Source organism: Tenrec ecaudatus, chromosome 12 (genome assembly GCF_050624435.1).
Source record: "Tenrec ecaudatus isolate mTenEca1 chromosome 12, mTenEca1.hap1, whole genome shotgun sequence".
Classification (NCBI taxonomy): Eukaryota; Metazoa; Chordata; class Mammalia; order Afrosoricida; family Tenrecidae; genus Tenrec; species Tenrec ecaudatus.
Genome location: NC_134541.1, coordinates 136,647,067 through 136,665,881, shown reverse-complemented (window position 1 = coordinate 136,665,881; position 18,815 = coordinate 136,647,067). Strand labels below are relative to the sequence as shown.

The 18,815-nt window shown below is 57.8% G+C and overlaps 1 protein-coding gene across 6 annotated transcripts in view; it reads left to right on the top strand.

Moving 5' to 3' along the window:
- Positions 1 to 18,815, top strand: part of TRRAP (transformation/transcription domain associated protein) — a 78,250-nt gene that overhangs the window by 52,751 nt on the left and 6,684 nt on the right. For 4 of the 6 annotated variants that reach the window (XM_075565050.1, XM_075565051.1, XM_075565048.1 and 1 more), the window contains exons 48-65: positions 474 to 595; positions 1,012 to 1,225; positions 2,217 to 2,396; positions 3,774 to 3,920; positions 5,260 to 5,379; positions 5,974 to 6,261; positions 6,349 to 6,486; positions 7,489 to 7,601; positions 7,749 to 7,884; positions 8,062 to 8,253; positions 9,171 to 9,366; positions 10,104 to 10,369; positions 11,466 to 11,566; positions 14,087 to 14,288; positions 15,032 to 15,196; positions 16,271 to 16,361; positions 17,164 to 17,363; positions 18,014 to 18,275. In XM_075565050.1, the coding sequence (XP_075421165.1) occupies positions 474 to 595; positions 1,012 to 1,225; positions 2,217 to 2,396; positions 3,774 to 3,920; positions 5,260 to 5,379; positions 5,974 to 6,261; positions 6,349 to 6,486; positions 7,489 to 7,601; positions 7,749 to 7,884; positions 8,062 to 8,253; positions 9,171 to 9,366; positions 10,104 to 10,369; positions 11,466 to 11,566; positions 14,087 to 14,288; positions 15,032 to 15,196; positions 16,271 to 16,361; positions 17,164 to 17,363; positions 18,014 to 18,275 (3,133 nt within the window). The remainder of the gene's footprint in view (positions 1 to 473; positions 596 to 1,011; positions 1,226 to 2,216; positions 2,397 to 3,773; positions 3,921 to 5,259; positions 5,380 to 5,973; positions 6,262 to 6,348; positions 6,487 to 7,488; positions 7,602 to 7,748; positions 7,885 to 8,061; positions 8,254 to 9,170; positions 9,367 to 10,103; positions 10,370 to 11,465; positions 11,567 to 14,086; positions 14,289 to 15,031; positions 15,197 to 16,270; positions 16,362 to 17,163; positions 17,364 to 18,013; positions 18,276 to 18,815) is intronic. The other 2 variants (XM_075565054.1, XM_075565052.1) reach the window with 1 other exon arrangement.

Genomic DNA, 18,815 nt, shown 5'->3' with positions numbered 1-18,815 from the left:
TGTGTAAAGCACATTTTTACATTCGTTACCCTCATCATTCTCAAAACACTTGCTCTCTACATAAGCCCCTGGCATCAGCTCCTCACTTTTCCCACTCCCCTCCCTCATTAACCCTTGCTAATTTATAAGTTATTATTTTGTCATATCTTACACTGTCCAACATCTTCCTTCGCTAAATGAACCTTCTGTGCTGGCGAAGGTGACCCAGAATCGCAGTACTGGGGTGTAACTTAAAGCCTGGCAAGCCGATTTGCTGGCTTCTCTATGGAGTGGCAGTCTCTGGACAACGCTATCGGCATCTCTCGATTTGCCACCTCCAGAGCCACCTTTGACCTCTTCCTCTTACCAATGGCTGGGTCTCGCCATTCTTGGCAAAATCGTAAGCGCCCAGCTGTCTAGTGGATGGTTTTGGACATGTCTGTTTTCAAGAGAACGTGATGGACTTTTTCTCTCAAAAACCTAACTGCCTGCAGACACCTACACTCCGGGAGAAGTCCATCTTGCTTGTGAAAATGATGACCTACATAGAGAAGCGTTTTCCGGAAGACCTTGAGTTAAATGCCCAGTTCTTAGACCTCGTGAACTACGTCTACAGGTAATGATGGTGGTCCTCAGATTTCTCCCAGAGCCACACGGTCCCTGTGACATGTTAATTATCTAGTTGTACCTCGGGAGCCCTGGTGGCGTACTTGTGGGCACTGGGTTGGTAACTGCTAGGTCAGCCGTTTGAAATCACCTGCCTGGCTCAGGAGAAAGATAAGCCTTGGAGACTCGCTGGGCAGCTCTGCCCTGCCTTACAGCTCTGAGTCAGCATCGATGGCAGTGAGCTTGTAGTCATTTCTCAGTTGGAGTTTTGCCCGTACCCTGTGCCAGATGGGCACGACTCCAAGCACCACCAACCGCGTCCCCTCGGCTCCCGTGAGGCTGCTGAGAAGTTGGATGTCCACCTGTGTCTGCTTGCTTGTGGCCGGCCGAGCCTGGCTTGCCCACTGGCGGCCTTTCTCGCTGCAGGGACGAGACCCTGTCGGGCAGCGAGCTGACTGCCAAGCTGGAGCCCGCCTTCCTCTCGGGGCTGCGCTGTGCCCAGCCGCTCATCAGGGCCAAGTTTTTCGAGGTTTTCGACAGTTCCATGAAACGCCGCGTGTACGAGCGCCTGCTCTACGTGACCTGCTCCCAGAACTGGGAGGCCATGGGGAGCCACTTCTGGGTCAAGCAGTGCATCGAGGTAGGACGCGGGCTCCCGGACACAGAGCTGGGCTGGCCTGGGCCGTGGGGGTTGTTGGGCCTGGTTCTGAGCCCGTAGGCTTGGATAAAGTGCCACACGGCGGCTGACAGGACCAGCTCGGTGGTGTGACCCACCCCCCCAGCCGCCCAGGGGAGGCAGACGGGCAGTCTCCGTCCTCCAGGGCCTCTGAGTCCTAGGGTGGGCTCCGGGGCAGTGGGTTTGGTGTTTTGCTTTTATTAGAAGGCCGGATATAATTTCTTGTGGTTGAATACCAAAGATTCTGTTTTGCCTCAGCTGTAAAGCATTTAAAGTTTCATCAAATATAAAAATGTCAAAAAACAAAGCTGTTTCTGTCACTCCTCACCACTGCCCACAGCAGAAAGCCAGGGTGGTCTTGCAGCCCCCAGGTGTCCTGACCCTTGCCTGTCCCTCCAGCCCCATCGTGTCCCTCTCCCCTCCCCTCCCAGCAGCCTGTCATTTTCTGAGCATGTCACCCCTCACCCCCATAAAGGCCTAGCCTTTCCCTCTGACTTTGACCTGGCTGATCTCTCCCTCCTCCCTCAGGCTTTGGGGGTGCAGTGACTTCCTTTGCAAGGGAAAGTAGGGGGTGCCCCTCATTCCGGCCGGTTTCCCCATGCCGGGCAGTAGTGTCAGCACAGTGAGTGTCTGGGTCATTGACAGCGGACCTCCGAGACTGAGCATGCACCTGACTCAGGGCTACTTAGGGCCACTTGGCCAGCAGGAGGTTCTGAATCCTGTCCTAGTGTCCAGGACAGGGAGTGAGGTCACAGGGACTGCATGAGCCGGGACTAGAGGCGTGGCCCTCCCTGAGGCTGGGGTCCAGTGTGTGCAGGAAGGTGGCTTTGAACAGAAGGGCCCAGGTGCAAAGCCTCCTTCATCTAAGGGGTGGGGGAGACTACTAGATGTTTAGGTGCTGGCGATCTGTTCTCGGCCCCACACGGGTCACCTTTTGCCCGCGATCTTGTTTCAGCTGCTCCTGGCTGTGTGTGAGAGGAGCGCTCCCATTGGCACCAGCTGCCAGGGGGCCATGCTCCCGTCCATCACCAACGTCATCAACCTGGCCGACAGCCACGACCGTGCCGCCTTCGCCATGGTCACGCACGTCAAGCAGGAGCCCCGGGAGAGGGAGAACAGCGAGTCCAAGGAGGAGGTGAGGCTCTCAGCCCCGCCCCTCCCACAGGCCCCTCCCCTCCCATAGGCCCCGCCCCTCCAGGAGGGTTCAGCCAGGGTGGAAACCTGCCATAACGTGTCCCCTGAATAAGTCCCAGGACTTGTGCTGTCATTCAGCTGTGAGGATGGCTGCTTTCTCTGGAGCCAGTGCCACTCCGAGCTAGTGTCCCACTATTGTGGGGAGAAGTCGCCAGGATAGTGTGACCAAGCTCTGCTCTGAGAAGGCTCGCCTGGATGCCCGGGGCCATGTACCCATCCAGCCTGAAGGGGCCAGAGCTCCTGGTGTGAGCAGCCCTGAGCCCTGGCTTCCCCAGCAGCCACGTACAGAGCAGCCAGGTCTGATGCCTGGTGGGACCTGCAGGACCTCACAGGGCTTGGTGGATATGGCAGCTCTGTGGCCGACTTCTCTGGAGTGCTGGGTGTCAGGAGATGGCCCTAGCCCCCACTCCACCACGGGGGTGTCAGCGCTCCTGCGGGCACCAGGGCACCTCATTCTTTCAGCCAACAGAGGCCTATCTTCACTGGTGCGGAATCCCTAGACCATGGATTCCCAAGCTGCTCTGAACAACTAGTCCCTTTTCAGGGAAAAAAAAATTACTCCACCCCGGGCCCCCCTCCCGCCGTCATTAGTACTGTAGCCCACAATCCAGGATAAAGTATAGGCGTCTTCTTGTGTAGCCCCCCCCCCCCCAGGGGGCAGTTTGTAGGAAACAGCCCTAGATGATCTGGTCGTGTGTTCTTTCTGGAGCTTTCTTGTTGAAATACAGACTTGGAAGTGGTTTTGTTCTACTTTGAGAGGGGAGCACTCTGAGCAGTTGATATCTTGACTTCGGGTTTAGGGGGGTGTTAACTCAGACTTAGAATAGCTGTGGGTGAGAGAGGGCTGTGCTTGTTCGCTGAGATGTCCCCTGGACTCCGGGCAGAAGCACCGTGTAGTCACTCCTCTGGGGACAAACAAGACATACCAACGATGGCCTATGTCACAGCCCTGGGTGAGCGAGGCAGCAGTCCTGCCATGGAGAACCTCCAGAGTGGGTCTGTTTTTACCGTCCTCAGAAGAAATCCCGCCCGCAGCATGAGGATTTCCACGGTTTGACGTTTGTCGGTTTGTTGTTCGTTTTCCCTAAGCACAATTGATGGCAGTGCACACTGTCGTGGGAGCAGCACAAATTGATGGGCTTTGTTTGTTTGTTTACCTTACAGTTCAAGTGAGCTTAATGGAGTGATTACGAACTTGCAGGAGCAGAGTGAAACTCTACTCTGCAGAAACGTAACCAGAACCACCTATCTGCGTGTGGTGTCCGTTGGACTTACTGGCACCGTTTGACCACTTTGGTTTTGTTCCTGTTTTGTTCAGGATGTGGAGATAGATATTGAACTAGCGCCCGGAGATCAGACTAGCACCCCCAAGACCAAGGAACTGTCCGAAAAGGACATTGGAAACCAGCTGCACATGTTAACCAACCGGCACGACAAATTCCTGGATACTCTGCGGGAAGTGAAGGTGTGTATGCAGGTGTGCGGGGTCCTGGGTATGCGTGGGCCCTCACCCCAGCTCCCCCAAGTCCCCAAGTCCTGCGGTCTTACCTTTGGTGGGTCCAACCCCACAGTCAAACGGAGGAGCTCCGGGTCAATTGTGGAAAAAGAAGAGCGGAGACTGGTCTCCAATGCCCCTCCCCATTGTTAAATAACAGATCTCAGCAGCACAACTGGTTCAGTTCAGCCAGCCCTTTAAATACATGCACAGATATAGGAATTTAACTTCTGTTCTACATTTTCCTCACATTCTATCCAGAGCCATCTCCGTGATCCCTTAGCAGAACCTGTGGCTAGTGGTGCTCAGACACCACGCAGTCGCTCTGACCTCGGGCGAGGCCATGGCTTCTGTAGAGCATAACATTCGAGTGAAGCACTTTCTAATGAGGTTTTAATGGCTTTCTTACTCTTACTCCTAACAAGTAGAGACCCCGTGAATATATTGTAGATGGCCATGTGCAAGGCTTTATGACTTCAGGTGCTGCACACTAGGATCAGAACCAGAACTTTGTAAACTCAGACACTAACCAACTACATTGTCCCACGAGAAAACCAATCTGCAAGGTGTGTGGCTGTCTGAGGAGTGGGTCTGTAGGAGTGCGTGTCTTCTGTGGATCGTGTGCCTGCGTGCACATGTCTGTGCTCACACATCTTACTTGTGCACACATGCAAACAACTGCACCTTCTTGTGTGGCCAGAGTGCTCCTTAGAGGATGCTTTGGACACTGTCAGGAGAAAGGACAGCATGTTCGGTGAAGTGGAGGGCAGCGTGCAAGAAGGCTCTCAATGAGATGGATGTACACAGGGTACTCTGAGGATGGCGCAGGACGGGCTGTGTCCCGCTTGCTGTGGGTCAGAGCGGACTGGACAGCACCTAACCACAGCACACCTGTCCGAGCAGGTGTCTGTGTGACCAGGTGGTCTTTTATTAGTCTTGGTTGGACTTGTGGCCACGTCACAAAGGCCAGGTGCTTTAGTCCCGCATTCTTTGCTCTCGGCCCCCTCGTTAACCGTGGTGCAGCTGTACCCACCACACGCACACTCGGGCACTCTCCATGGCCAGGAATATTGGGGATCCCCTCCCTCCCTCCCTTTGAGTCACCAGTGAGCACTGGCCTCTTCAGGATCCACTCTTCTCTCTTCTCCTGTGACAAACATATTTCACCTCCAAATCTGTTGTATCGTGTTTCTCGAACTCGCCGTTGTTCTTCCTGGTGGGGGGTGTGTCTTCAGGACCTGGGTGGGGGTGTCGAGTGCTGGATGTCCAGCCTGTGACTGTGGCCACCTGAACTGTTGTTTGGGTTTAGACGGGGGCCCTGCTCAGCGCCTTTGTCCAGCTGTGCCACATTTCCACAACGCTAGCCGAGAGGACGTGGGTCCAGCTCTTTCCCAGGCTCTGGAAGATTCTCTCCGACAGACAGCAGCACGTAAGTGTATGCGTAAACCCAGCCTGGGGTGGGAACACGTGTTCTCGCATCAGGAAGTGGAGATAGCCCAAGCCTCCCTCAGGGGACATAGGGATGGATAGAGGGGACACTTGTACAGTGGGGATGGCGTGGCCACATGGAGGAGTGAGGCCCCTGGTGACCCGGGAAGGCATCATGCTGAGTGAGAGGAGGCCGACACTCAGACAGCTGTGCGTGGCCCACGGGAAACAGGCTGTGAGTGGAGGTCCCTGGGGTGTCATTGCTTAGGGGCCTCAGTGTCTGGAACTGCCAACAGGCAGGATCGTTTGGAACAGGAAAATGGCAATGGCTGGAAATTAACGCCTCCAAATTGTATGACCAAAAATTCCTGAATTGGTGGCAGTTGGCGTTTCACAACACTTTTAAAAACTAAGTCCTTTGAGAAAGGCGTAGAGCAAGCCTTTGGAGAAGTATTTGTGCAGGAAAGCAGCCTTGGTGGCTGTCGGCCCAGGGCGAGTGCCTGGAAGAAGTACCCTCGAGTGGGGGTGGAGGGTGGGGGAGAAGAGGCCTGGCTGGTTGCCCAGGGCAGGGTCTAACTGCGTTGTGCCCCGCCAGGCGCTGGCCGGCGAGATCAGCCCGTTCCTGTGTAGCGGCAGCCACCAGGTGCAGCGCGACTGCCAGCCCAGCGCCCTGAACTGCTTTGTGGAAGCCATGTCGCAGTGTGTGCCCCCCATCCCCATCCGGCCCTGTGTGCTCAAGTACTTGGGGAAGACACACAACCTGTGGTTTCGCTCCACACTGATGCTGGAGCACCAGGCCTTCGAGAAGGGGCTGAGCCTGCAGATCAAGCCCAAGCAGACGGCGGAGTTCTATGAGCAAGAGAGCATCACCCCGCCCCAGCAGGTGCCCCAGCCATCTCAGATCCCCCTTCCCTCCCTCCCTCCCTCCCGAGGGAGCATGCAGGAGCAGGAACCTGGTGCTGTGTTTCAGGAGATCCTGGACTCGCTGGCCGAGCTGTACTCGCTGCTGCAGGAGGAGGACATGTGGGCAGGCCTGTGGCAGAAGCGGTGCAAGTACTCGGAGACAGCGACGGCCATTGCCTACGAGCAGCACGGGTTTTTTGAGCAGGTGTGATGGCCAGCCGGCGAGCCGAGGGGCTGGTGGCCTGGGAGCCCCACCGTGGTAGCATGTGCTCAGGGCAGGGCCCATGCTGAAAAACGGTCTGTTCAGCTTAAAGCGCTTCTGGGAGGGTCATGAAGATAGGACAGGCTTGCGCCCAGGTCGCCACAGCGAGGCAGCTGTGGTGGTCAAGGGAGGCACCCAGGGCAGGTGGTGGTGCTGACAGGACACTGCCGTCGGTCCAGCGTGCCGTAGCCTGCCGGGAAAGGGAGAGGTAGTGAGAGGACAGCCCATGTGGGGCTGCAGCCCTCCAGCTTGTGGGAACCCTAAGTCTGAGGCTCAGATAAAGCCATGTCCACCTGTGAGGGGGCTTCAAACACGTGGGGGGAACCCATTATCCTTCCGTCCCATTTCCCTGCGCACTTTGGGGCCCCCTCACAGTCCAGGAGTGAAGGCCTCCTGGCTGATGTCGCGGGGCAGAGGGCTGGTGTGTGACCTGCTTCTCTGAAGCACTGTGAGCCTCGATTCAGCTGCTGTGACGGCCTGGTGGCTCCATCTCGACAGTGTTTTGGGGGGATATTGACATGGTCCTTCTTGTGGTCCTCCTGTCTGGGGTGTGGCCACTCTCAGACCATCCTGGCTGGGGACTCGTACCTCCTCCTCACCGCCCAATTTTCTCTTCCCTATCGCTGAGGGTCCAGGTAGTGGCCACCTAAGCAGGCAGTGAGGCACTTGTGGTCTGCGGTGCCCGATGTGGCCCCCATGCCCCTGGAGGACAGAGTAGGACTGCCTGTGCGGGTCTGAGGGGGGCCAAAAATGGGTTCCTGCACTCGATGCTGGATCGTGGGCTGGAAGACAAACAAGCAGGGACAAGGGAGCCGAGCAATTGGTCTCTTTGGACATGCTACACCAGGCCACACTAGTCAGAGCCCCACGCTGGACCTGCAGTGCCACCGCCCTGTGGTCTGGCTGGTCGGGGTGGGCGCTGGGCTGAAGGTCCGCGTTTCCCAGGCCCAGGAGTCCTACGAGAAGGCCATGGACAAGGCCAAAAAGGAGCATGAGCGGAGCAGCGCGCCCCCTGCCCTCTTCCCCGAGTACCAGCTCTGGGAGGACCACTGGATCCGGTGAGCCGCGCAGCCTGGCGGGGCGGGTTGGGGCAGCCGCCCCGGAAAGGGCTGGTCTCCGCGGCAGGCGCCCTCTTCCCTGGAACAGAGATACGGTGCCCTTGCTCCCAGGGTCCACTGAGCTCTGCCCTTACACCCGCCCTGCAGGTGCTCGAAAGAGCTGAACCAGTGGGAGGCCCTGACAGAGTACGGCCAGTCAAAGGGCCACATCAACCCCTACCTGGTCCTCGAGTGCGCCTGGCGGGTCTCCAACTGGACCGCCATGAAGGAGGCCCTGGTGCAGGTGAGGCCTCCGCCCCATTCTCGGGATGCATGTCCACACCAGGAGCTCACAGCACACCTTCCCAGCTGGACTGGTTACTGTCCTGAAGTGGGGGCAGGTCTCGGTGGCACCCACGCTTCCTGCTTTGGGGGACTTCCTTTGTGATGCCCCCCATCCTGTGTGTCTCCTCTCCCCCAGGTGGAAGTCAGCTGTCCCAAGGAGATGGCCTGGAAGGTGAACATGTACCGAGGCTACCTGGCCATCTGCCACCCCGAGGAGCAGCAGCTCAGCTTCATCGAGCGCCTGGTGGAGATGGCCAGCAGCCTGGCCATTCGGGAGTGGCGGCGGCTGCCTCACGTGGTGTCCCACGTGCACACACCCCTCCTCCAGGTGAGGTCCTCACGGGAGCAGTGCCACCACCCCCACTTCAGCCAGTTTTGGGGGAAAGGCAGGCTGGCACCCAGAAATAAACCTGCCACATCGAGGTCCTAGGGAAGCACTGCGTGGTGCTCGCTCTGGCAGCTTGTTGTAGCGCCTTGCGTACCACTGTCCGCTTCCCTAGCTCAGTCCACGAGAGCCCCATGGGGTACAGTTCTGTGTCGACACACACGGGGGCACCCCACATTAGAGTGAACTCCGTGTGTGGGGGTGTCCTGTTGCCTTCTGTGTTGCGTGTCTGGTCCACGGGAACTCCAAGGCTACTGACTTCGTCCTCCCCTCGACATCATCATTGTCCCCACAGTGACCTGCTCCCCCACAGAGCCCCCTATTGTGCAGCTAGAATCCAAGAGCAGCTATGGCCACAGGCTGGTGTCCGCAGGAACCTGATGGGGCTCGTACGCCAGCCCCAGAAGGCGCTGGGTGCTCCAGTGGTTAAAAGTCGGCAAGTTAAACCCACAAGGTGGTGCTGTGGGAGAAAGGCCTGGCCACCAGTTGTAAAGATTACGACTGAGCAGCCCTGCGGTGCTGCGGTTCAGCATCGACTCCTTGACAGGGTTCCAGGTGCTGCATGTGGCTGTGGAGGAGGGATTGAGGCTGCTCTGATCCCCCACTAGTGGTTTGGGAGGGGGTGCTGCCCATTAGCAAGATGAGGGCCCTGCACCGCGCATCGGCTCCCACCTCTGGGCAGTCCTAGCTGGGTGGAACGTGGGAGGAGTGAGGGTAAGTGCAGAGTGGTGTCCAAGGTGCCCATGCGAATGAGGCTGGAGCAGCAGGCCTACGTGGTCATCAGGTTTCCACTGCCCCTGCCATCTGTCAGCTTCATATGAAGGCTGATTCTGGAGGATCCCCCCCACCTTCCCATCTAGGCCGCTCAGCAGATCATTGAGCTCCAGGAGGCAGCCCAGATCAACGCCGGCCTGCAGCCCAACAACTTGGGCCGCAACAACAGCCTCCACGACATGAAGACGGTGGTGAAGACCTGGCGCAACCGGCTGCCCATCGTTTCGGACGACCTGTCTCACTGGAGTAGCATCTTCATGTGGCGGCAGCACCACTACCAAGGTGAGCTGGGCCCAGGCTGGCAGAGTCTGCTCGTCCACGTGCCCAGTTTGTCTAGGCCAGTGGTTCTCAACCTTCCTCAAGCCGCGACCCTTTAGTATGGCTCCTCATGTCATGTGACGCCCCCAACCATGAAATTATTTTCGTTGCTACTTCATCACTAATTTTTCTACTGTTGTGAATCAGGCGATCCCTGTAAAAGGGTCGCTCAACCCCCAAAAGGGTCGCAATCCACAGGTTGCGAACCAAGGGTCCAGGCCAAACAAGGGCTCCCGGAGCTGTCTGTGGGCAGCTGCACAGAGCCGGGTTGATGGCACCTTGGTTTGAAACTCCTTCCAGCACTCCCCGGAGCAGCTGCTTTCGGCCGCCTCCATTCAGCCTTTCCCCATCTCCTTCCCGCCCCCAGTCCCCGAGAGCTATGGGCATCGTGTGTGTGTGTGTGTGTGTGTGTGTGTGTGTGTGTGTGTGTGTGTGTTCGGTGCTTGATTTACTAGCCAAGAGAGTTGTACTGAACTCCGTGGTCTCTGCAGTGTACCTTCCCATGCTAGCCCCAAGGGAGGGGCAGGGTTGGTCACGGCACGGTCTGTGTTGACTTTCCACCACACCACAGGCGTCCGCGGAAATTGATCTGGCCCGCCGGGTGTTTTTGCCCCGTTTGTTTTTTACTTCAAAATAAGAAGTTTGAGGACCCCTGTCTTACCATGAAGTCCTGGCCGACTCTCCGTCCCCCTTCTCCCTAGCTATCGTGACTGCGTACGAAAACAGCTCACAGCACGATCCCAGCTCCAACAACGCTATGCTTGGGGTCCACGCCTCGGCCTCGGCCATCATCCAGTACGGGAAAATCGCCCGGAAACAAGGGCTGGTCAACGTGGCCCTGGACATCCTCAGTCGCATTCACACCATCCCAACCGTCCCCATCGTGGACTGCTTCCAGAAGATTCGACAGCAAGTCAAGTGCTACCTGCAGCTGGCTGGGGCCATGGGGAAGAACGAGTGCATGCAGGTGGGCATGTGGGCAGGGCCTGTCTGTCTGGGAGTCCTTGAGATGCACCTGTCAGCAAGGAGCATTTTAAAGGGACAGACTATTCGTGTGAGGTAGCTTTTAAGGTGAGCCGGTGGTGCTTGGGTTACTCATTGGACTGCTAACTCCAGCAGTTCAAAACCACTGGCCGCTCTGCCAGAGAAGTATGAGGCTGCCTAGTCCTCTGTAGATTCACAGCCCTCGAAGCCCTAAGGAGCGGGTTTGTGTGTTTGAATCGACTTAACTTCAGAGAACTTTTTAGCAGCAGGAGGGTTCCGTTGTGTTAACACCATGAGGCCCTGGGAGCCAGTACTGCGCCAAGTGTCTGGAACTCGGCCTGGACGTGGTGATTCCATTATTGGACAGCCCTGTCAGGCAGCCTGCTGGGAGCTTCAAAGCAGGCGAATGGAATTGACTGGGGTATCCTAGATAAAAAAAATTTATTTCTATCATTTAATGAGGGCTCTCACAGATATGACAATCCATGAAGCAAACTTGTACATCTCTGCCATCATCATTCTCAAAACATCATCTTTCTACTGGGGCACTAACTATAAGCTCCTCTTTTTTTTTTGCCTCCCTCCCCCTCCCACCCTCATGAACCCTTGATAAGTTATATATTATTATTTTTGTATCTAACACCGCCTGCTGTGTCCCTTCACCCACGTTTCTGTTTGTCCCAGGGGGAGGGGGGTGGGGGAGATTGTACATCCATCATCACTATCGGTTCCCCCTTCACCCTCTGCCCACCCTCATGGTATTGCTATTCCCATTGCTGATCCTGAGGGATTTATCTGTGCTGGCTTCCGTGTGTCAAAAGCTCTTATCTGTACGAATGTACATGCACCAGTCTAGCAGGAGTTGTGGGATAGAACTGGGTCGTGGTAGTGGAGGGGGGGAGGGAGGAAGCATTAAAGAATCAGAGGAATGTTGTGTGCTTTGTTGGTGCGAGACTGCACCCTGGCTGAATCATCTCTTCCGTGTGATCCTTCTGTGAGGGGAGATAAGTATATTTCATTGCTGATCTAAGAACTTCAAGGACTTTTTCCTACTTTTAAGTTTTAATTTTATTAAACAGGGCCTTGAAGTTATCGAATCGACAAACTTGAAATACTTCACCAAAGAAATGACAGCTGAATTCTACGCCCTGAAGGGAATGTTCTTGGCTCAGATCAACAAGTATGTATGTTTCCTGGGAAGAGGAAGAGAGTAGGGAAGACCCAGCAGGGTGGGGACGTGGGTCACTTCTGACACAAAGCCACCACGGAGCTCCTGATGGTGTGGCGGTGACGGGGACCCAGAGACCGCCCGCGCAGTGCGTCCCCCTCTGCAGAGCACAGTGTTCTGCGTGCTCAGCGAGCTCGGTAGAAACGGGCTGCGTGGAGAAGGTGTGGTGCACGTGGGCCTGCTCCTCGTGGTGGAGGCCTGTCCTTTGGAACTGTCTCGTCACAGCCGTGGTGGCTGGCCTGGGACATGGTGGGGGGGTGGGGAGCTGTGCAGGCACACGTCCACGACAGGCCTGTTGGCCACCACGCCCGGACACGGGCGGTAAAGGGCGGGGCAGAGCTCAGGCATGGCACGGAAACCCACTCATCCGCTCGGAGTTAGGGAAGGTGACACTGTCTGTCGGCCCATCTTTGAATGAGTACATGATTTTACAGGATGATAGGGGTGGTGGCTTTGGTGGGTAGTTTTTCCTTTTAGTAATAGTAGTGAGCTAACATTCACATGACAAGTGGCCTGTGGCCACAGGGCACTCAGTGGGGTTCAGTGTCCTCGCAGAGCTGTAGGGCCGCTGCACTGGCTCACTCTAGAACACCCCTAGCACCCTCAAAGGAACCTGGCACCTGGGAGGTGTCTGTCGCCCTGTCTCCTCACAGCCACCGATCTGCCCATCTCCAGAGTAGGCCCGTGGGCATTTCATGCAGGTGGACTCAGCCACCGAGTGGCCTTTCATGTTCATCCCATGTGGGGTGTCAGAACTTTTGTTCGTTGGCAGTTAATTGGACGGTGTTCTGGGGGTGTTTTATTTCTTTTTTCTTATTTTGCTGATGGGTGTTTGGGTCGTTCCCAACCTCGTGACTAGTGTGGATGCCCCTGCAGCGAGTTCTCGGGCAGGTGGCTGGTGGTGGTTGTGCCCAGTCAGTGCTCCTTAGGAGGGGAGCTTGGCCTCGTGTGCGGGACCTGTGATCGGAGGGGGCCAGACCCCAGAGAAGGGTATCGTCAGCGGAGAAAACAAGACAACCTTCAGTGAGAGGGATTGGCGCAGTGGCCTCAAACGCGCGGGAGGGCTTTAAAGTCTGGGAAACGGAACGACAAGAGAATGTGAAATGTCCACAAAGCTTTGACGCCCCCTCCATCATACCTCCATGTTTCCTCCTGCCACACATGGGTCGCTGTGAGTCAGAACTGGCTTGACCCCTGGTGGTGGTGGTGGTGGCGGTGGCGGCGTGGTAGCTCAGTGCTTGATGTGGTTACCTCCCTCCCACCAGCAGGTGTCTGGTTACTGCTGACCTGCTGCTTTAGGTCGGTCTGTTCAGCTCTGTAGCTCTCCCCTTGGGTCAGTTGCTAGTTTGTCTCGGTCCAGGAAGTGGCCCCTTTTATCTGGGTCACATTTGCTCGGCCCATTGGACAGCTCCTCCCTTGAGTCCTCACTGCCGTCGTTCGGGCCACTCGCATTCCCCTTGGAGCTCCTCTAGGGCTGCCATTCATTCCCACCCCTCTGCCCGCGCCGGCCTCACCCGCCGCCCGGTGGGTTGTGCTGTTCTGAGTCCTCTGCTCCTCCATGCCTTGCTTCGAGTGTGCTGTTCTCTTGAGGTGGAAGGGGAGGTTGTGTGTGAGCTTCCTTTTCTACACAGACGTGGGAATACAAACGTTTGGCAATTCCTCAAAAAGTGAGACCTAGAATTGCCAGTGACCCAGCCTCCCTCCTCCTCCAGGAGAACTGGGTGGCTGGTCCCTCAGCCGTGTTCAGTGTGGCCACAAGTTGGTGGGTAAGCAGAGGGTGGCGTGTCAGCGCGGGGGAGCGTTATGCGGCCACGTAAGGATTGGGGCTCTGATTCACCCACTTGAGAGGGTAGGTGGGACCAGGTAGGGTTTGTCCTGTGAGTCGGAAACACACAGATTCAAGGGCTGTCTGTACCTAATTACACGTACCATGCAGAGGAATGTCCGCAGTAGTGGCCCGTATCAATAATCAGTAGTGGCCCCTGCAGTCTGGAACTGAACTGCCCCACAGTTGAGCTTTCAGCCAGAGAGCTGTGTGTGCGGTGAACAGTAGCACCAGGCAGGGCCACGCTCCACCGAACAACTGAGGCACAAGGTCAGACGGGCAGCCTGTGCCTGGGGACGGAGCTCGGAGAGGAAAAGAGGAAGAGGGGGATGCAGTCAATCGCCGGAAACAATGTGTGTAAACCACTGAATGGACACGGATTCTCCCTGCCTCCTTCCACCCAAATCACAATCAACGGAAAGTTTAAAAAACCCAACTCAGAACAAGCAAATCCAGAGAGGTGGGAGTGACTGCACCCTGGCTCCAAGGTGCCCTTTGAGGTGGTGAAGCTGCTGGGCCCTTGGGTGTGACGGTCACATGGCCTGTTCACAGGAGCCGGCAGGTAGAAACCATGCCGGAGCCCATCCTGGGAAGGTGGGACTTCCCTGTGAGTCGGCTGACTGGCTCCTGGCTCCATGTCCTCGCAGGTCAGAGGAAGCCAACAAAGCCTTCTCGGCCGCCGTGCAGATGCACGACGTGCTGGTGAAAGCCTGGGCCATGTGGGGGGACTACCTGGAGAGTATCTTCGTGAAGGAGCGGCAGCTGCACCTCGGCGTGTCCGCCATCACCTGCTACCTGCACGCCTGTCGGCACCAGAACGAGAGCAAGTCCAGGAAGTACCTGGCCAAGGTGAGGCTCCCGGTGGGAGGCGCGCAGGGTCCCCTCTCACTCTCTCCAGGGCGGCGCCCCCGGTGCTCGCTAAAATGAGCACAACCAGACACTCAGCCACTCAGCAGTCTGCACCTTGGGGTCAATGACCGTGTGACTGCACAGGGCCTGCCCTTTCTCCGTCATCCTGTCCCCAGGGATGGAAACTCTGAGCCCACCCCGCCTCCTCCCAGCCTGGTAGCCACTGTCACCCTCAGTCTCCAGGTGCTTGTTTCGAGGCAGGGCCATCTTGCAGAGGGGCGCTGCGTCCTTGGCATGCACAGTTCTTTCGAAGCCCGGGACGCGCCTGAGCTCCAGAGAAATGGGCAGTGGTGATGCTCCACGCCAGCTACTGCTGGCCCTTATACCTCTCGTCTCTTTCTGAGTTCATGGAAATGAGCTGCCCCGGTAGCTGGTATCCACCTGCCAGTAAGGCTACTCTGGTGTTGGTGTGGGTTTGGCATCAGGTTGCTGACCGCACAGGTGGCTGCCCCAACCCACCACCGGTCACTCCATCGGGAAGACGAGGCTTCTCTGTCCCACAAGGGCGTGTCGTCTTCGAAGCCTCAGAGTGTCCCGTGGGTCAGGATTAGCTCGGTGCCGGTGCTGGTGTGGGTTTGGTTTGGTTTGGTTTGGTGATGATCGCTTGCTGCTGGGAAAAAGCCATTTGGTGAAGGGCCTCGGCGTTCTCTCGTCCAGCTCTGGACTCGGTGCTCCCTCCACAGGTGCTGTGGCTGCTGAGTTTTGATGATGACAAGAATACGTTGGCCGACGCCGTGGACAAGTACTGCATCGGCGTGCCTCCCATCCAGTGGCTGGCCTGGATCCCACAGCTGCTCACCTGCCTGGTCGGCTCGGAGGGCAAGCTGCTTCTGAACCTCATCAGCCAGGTGGGAGCAAGACCGCGCCTGCACGCCAGCCGGCTCGGCCCCTGGCTCCCCTCTCCTCTCCCCCAGCAGTGGTCCTCAGCCTCCCTCACTGTAATTTTACTACTGTTATGAATCGGTGACCCTGTGAAAGGGTCGTTCGAACCCCAAACTCGACCCACAGGGTGAGAATCGCTGTCCCAGAGAGAGCGCTCATGTGCCCGGGGCTTGGGAGATGAGCAGATCATGGACACAGTGAAGCACAGGCCCGGGGAGAGGGGGACAGGGTTAGGGTGGCACCCCTGGGCTTGTGCTGACACAGTGCCACCTGGGGTGTAAGACACCACTGCTGACAGCAGCCCTCAAGAGGCACCAGGACGTGCGTCTTGCACTCGATCCCCCAGCTTGCTCTCCAGAGGTTTGGTGGCGACTACCACAGACCTGTGCAGCCCACGGGCTGTGGGCTGGGGAACCTGACAGCACATCATGAGGGGCTGCAAGGCCTTCTTGGGGAAAGAGGAATGAAAAGTCCCCGGACCTTCCAAGAACATCTTGACGCCCCTCGTGTTTGGACAAGGTCCGAGAAGTTCCCCTGCAGAGGACGACTCGGCCACAGCGGGGGGAAGGGAGTCCTTACGAGGGATGTTGGGCTCGGGCTCGGGCGCTGTGCCTGGGCCACTGGCTTGGAGCTGCTCTGCTGGGGTGAAGGCTCAGCCACTGGGGCTGGTCTGCCACTGAGTGTCTTCACGTAGATGGCCAGCCACCTTGGCCTGTGGCTGTCAGGGGACCCCACGGAGCTCGACACTGTCTGCTCTGCCCTCCTGAAGGAGCAGGAAGCCCTCGTGGGATGAGCATGGTGTGTGTCCGTCCTCTGTCCTCCTCGACTTGTGCGGTCCTGCAGTGGCAAACTCCTAGCTGACCGGCTTCTCGTCTGCAGCTTGAACCAGTTCCCAGGGCAGCGTGCTCTCGCCTGGCACAGGAGACCGTGTTGCCTTTGGGGTGACTGAGTAGGGTGTGAACATATCTTTTGCAGCTGGCTGTCCCTGGCAGAAGGGTGATTCGAAAGCTAACCCCACTCCCCCTCCTGTCTCGGAGCAGGTTGGACGAGTGTACCCACAGGCTGTGTACTTCCCCATCCGGACGCTGTACCTGACGCTGAAGATCGAGCAGCGGGAGCGCTACAAGAGTGGTACGTGCCTACCTGCCCTCTGCTCACTGCCCAGGGAGGAGCGGGGTCACTGGGGGCAGAGCGGGGCTGCCTAAGGCTGTCTGCGCAGGGTGGACCCTGGATACTCAGGGACAGAGAGCTAGTCCTTCCCCTGCCTCGGTCCTCATTAGCCACTGCCTGTGAGCGGTCTCTCTGACGAGGACGTATGGGAACATAATGCAATGTTACCAAAGTTGATAAAAATCAGCTCCGAGAATCTTTGTTGTGAGGCCCTCACTTACTCAGCACTGCCGACCCCCCTATCTTGGCGCTTTCTGAGCGGACAAGGACTGCGGGCTGCAGCGGTCTTTTAAGCACCAGACGCTCATGCTGCGGGGCCAAGGTGGGTGGCTGGTGGGCTGGGCAGCAGGCTTTAGCGTTGAGCTCCGGGCAGTGCCCTGAACAGACGTGCGTCTCCATAGCAGAGAGGAGTGTTTCATTCTCGGGGCGTGGGTGGGGTTTGGGGCGTCCGCAGTCTGTTTTCTGTTGACTGAGTGGCAGTGGATTGAGTCCCTTGTAGACCTGCTTCTCTTGACGCCAGGCTGTGGGAACAAGGACTGACTGTTTGTTAACGTCCCTGCTGACAGGAGGTCGAGACCCCTCGCTGAGAGACCCGAGGGTGTGGATGCCACGCCCGGAGTCCCCAGCCCTGGGCCTGCCCTGGCAGGCCGGCGTGTGGCGCGCCCTCAGGAGCCTGCCTTCCTGTGGCTGGCGGGCCCTGTGGAGCCCCGTGCTCGGTCTGGCCGTGTGGTGCTGACCTTGGCGTTGTGTGTGTTGCTCTCAGATTCTGGACAGCAGCAGCCCAGTTCAGTGGGTAACCAGTCCCATTCTGCATCAGATCCAGGGCCCATAAGAGCCACAGCCCCCATGTGGCGCTGCAGCCGAATCATGCACATGCAGCGGGAGCTGCACCCCACCCTGCTGTCGTCCCTGGAGGGCATCGTCGACCAGATGGTCTGGTTTCGGGAGAACTGGCACGAAGAGGTACTGGGTGGGCCAGGAGCCGGGGGAGGCAGCGCCTGTCGGCTCGTGAGTGGTCTGTCTCTTCATTTCTGAGTGTAGTGGCCTGCTCGGCCTGCAGGTCGTCTTGTCCCTCAGCATGAGAGAGTGGCGGGGGCACAGCCGCGAAGGCCTCTGCTCACAAGGCGTCTCTGCTCGAGTGAGCTCATGGGTTGCCAGCACTGGCCCTCGGCCTGGCCAGCCTTCACTGTGTGGCCATCCCCAGACACAGTCTGCATGGGCCACGGGCCAACTTCTAGTTACGGGGCATATCTATAGTTTTGCAGGAAAATTCCATTGTCTTTCTGTTTTCTATGAACTTTTCAAAGTCCCTGCTGTTACCAAGACTTGTGTGTCTGTGAGGGTGTGTGGTGGTAAACTGCGTGCCTGGGAACACATGGGGCAAGCATAAAAGTCAGCCGAAACCGAGCATTCCTGTGTCTGACGCACAGAAGGGGGTCCACGTGGCCCCAGGGCTTGGCTTGTGTTTTGTGGGTGGGGGGCACAAGTATCTGCATTGAAACTCTGGGTTCGTCACTTTGGGGGCGCACACAGCTCCCACCCCGTGTAGAAGCCGTGGTGGCGGCGGTGGTGCCAAGGGCCGTCCTGTGAGGTGCACCTGGCTCTTTCCACAGGTGCTCAGGCAGCTGCAGCAGGGCCTGGCCAAGTGCTACTCGGTGGCCTTCGAGAAGAGCGGGGCGGTGTCTGACGCCAAGATCACCCCCCACACGCTCAACTTCGTCAAGAAGCTGGTGAGCACGTTCGGGGTGGGCCTGGAGAACGTGTCCAACGTGTCCACCATGTTCTCCAGCGCAGCCTCTGAGTCTCTCGCCCGGCGGGCCCAGGCCACCGCCCAGGACCCCGTCTTCCAGAAGCTGAAGGGCCAGTTCACAACAGGTGAGTTTGGCTCCGTCTGCTCGCATGTGCGCGCTCAGAGCCAGTGGCATTTGGGGGTCACTGTGGTCACTGAGGGGCACTGGGCAAGCTCGGGGTGGAGGGTGGGGGGGCTGGCCACCAGCAAAGGACGGGGGCAGAGCCAGCACCGTCCAGCTCCAAGCTGGGGGCTGATATCTTTAGCTGAATTGCCCTCTTGCCTCCCCTCGCCCTTTCCTTTGCTTGACTGGGGTGGGAACCAGTTCTGGGAGGAGGGAAGCACCTTGAGGCCGAAGCTGGGAGCTAACAGGGAGAGTGTCTGCCGGGCTCGTTCCTCCCGCCTCCTGAGACCCTGGGTAGCCCTGCCTGACTGGTCCCTGTCTCAGTCCCCTGGGGGTTCGCCGGCCTGTGAGCGGCAGCCCAGCAAGGGCTTCAGGTGCAGGATCCACTGGAGCAGACTCCTGCTCCTCTGCAAGCTACTGTCTGGTGGAAACCCAGTCCGGTTAGTGTCCCAGAGCCAGAGGGCCGACTCTTTGTAGGACTTTTATTACGGGCATGTTCCTG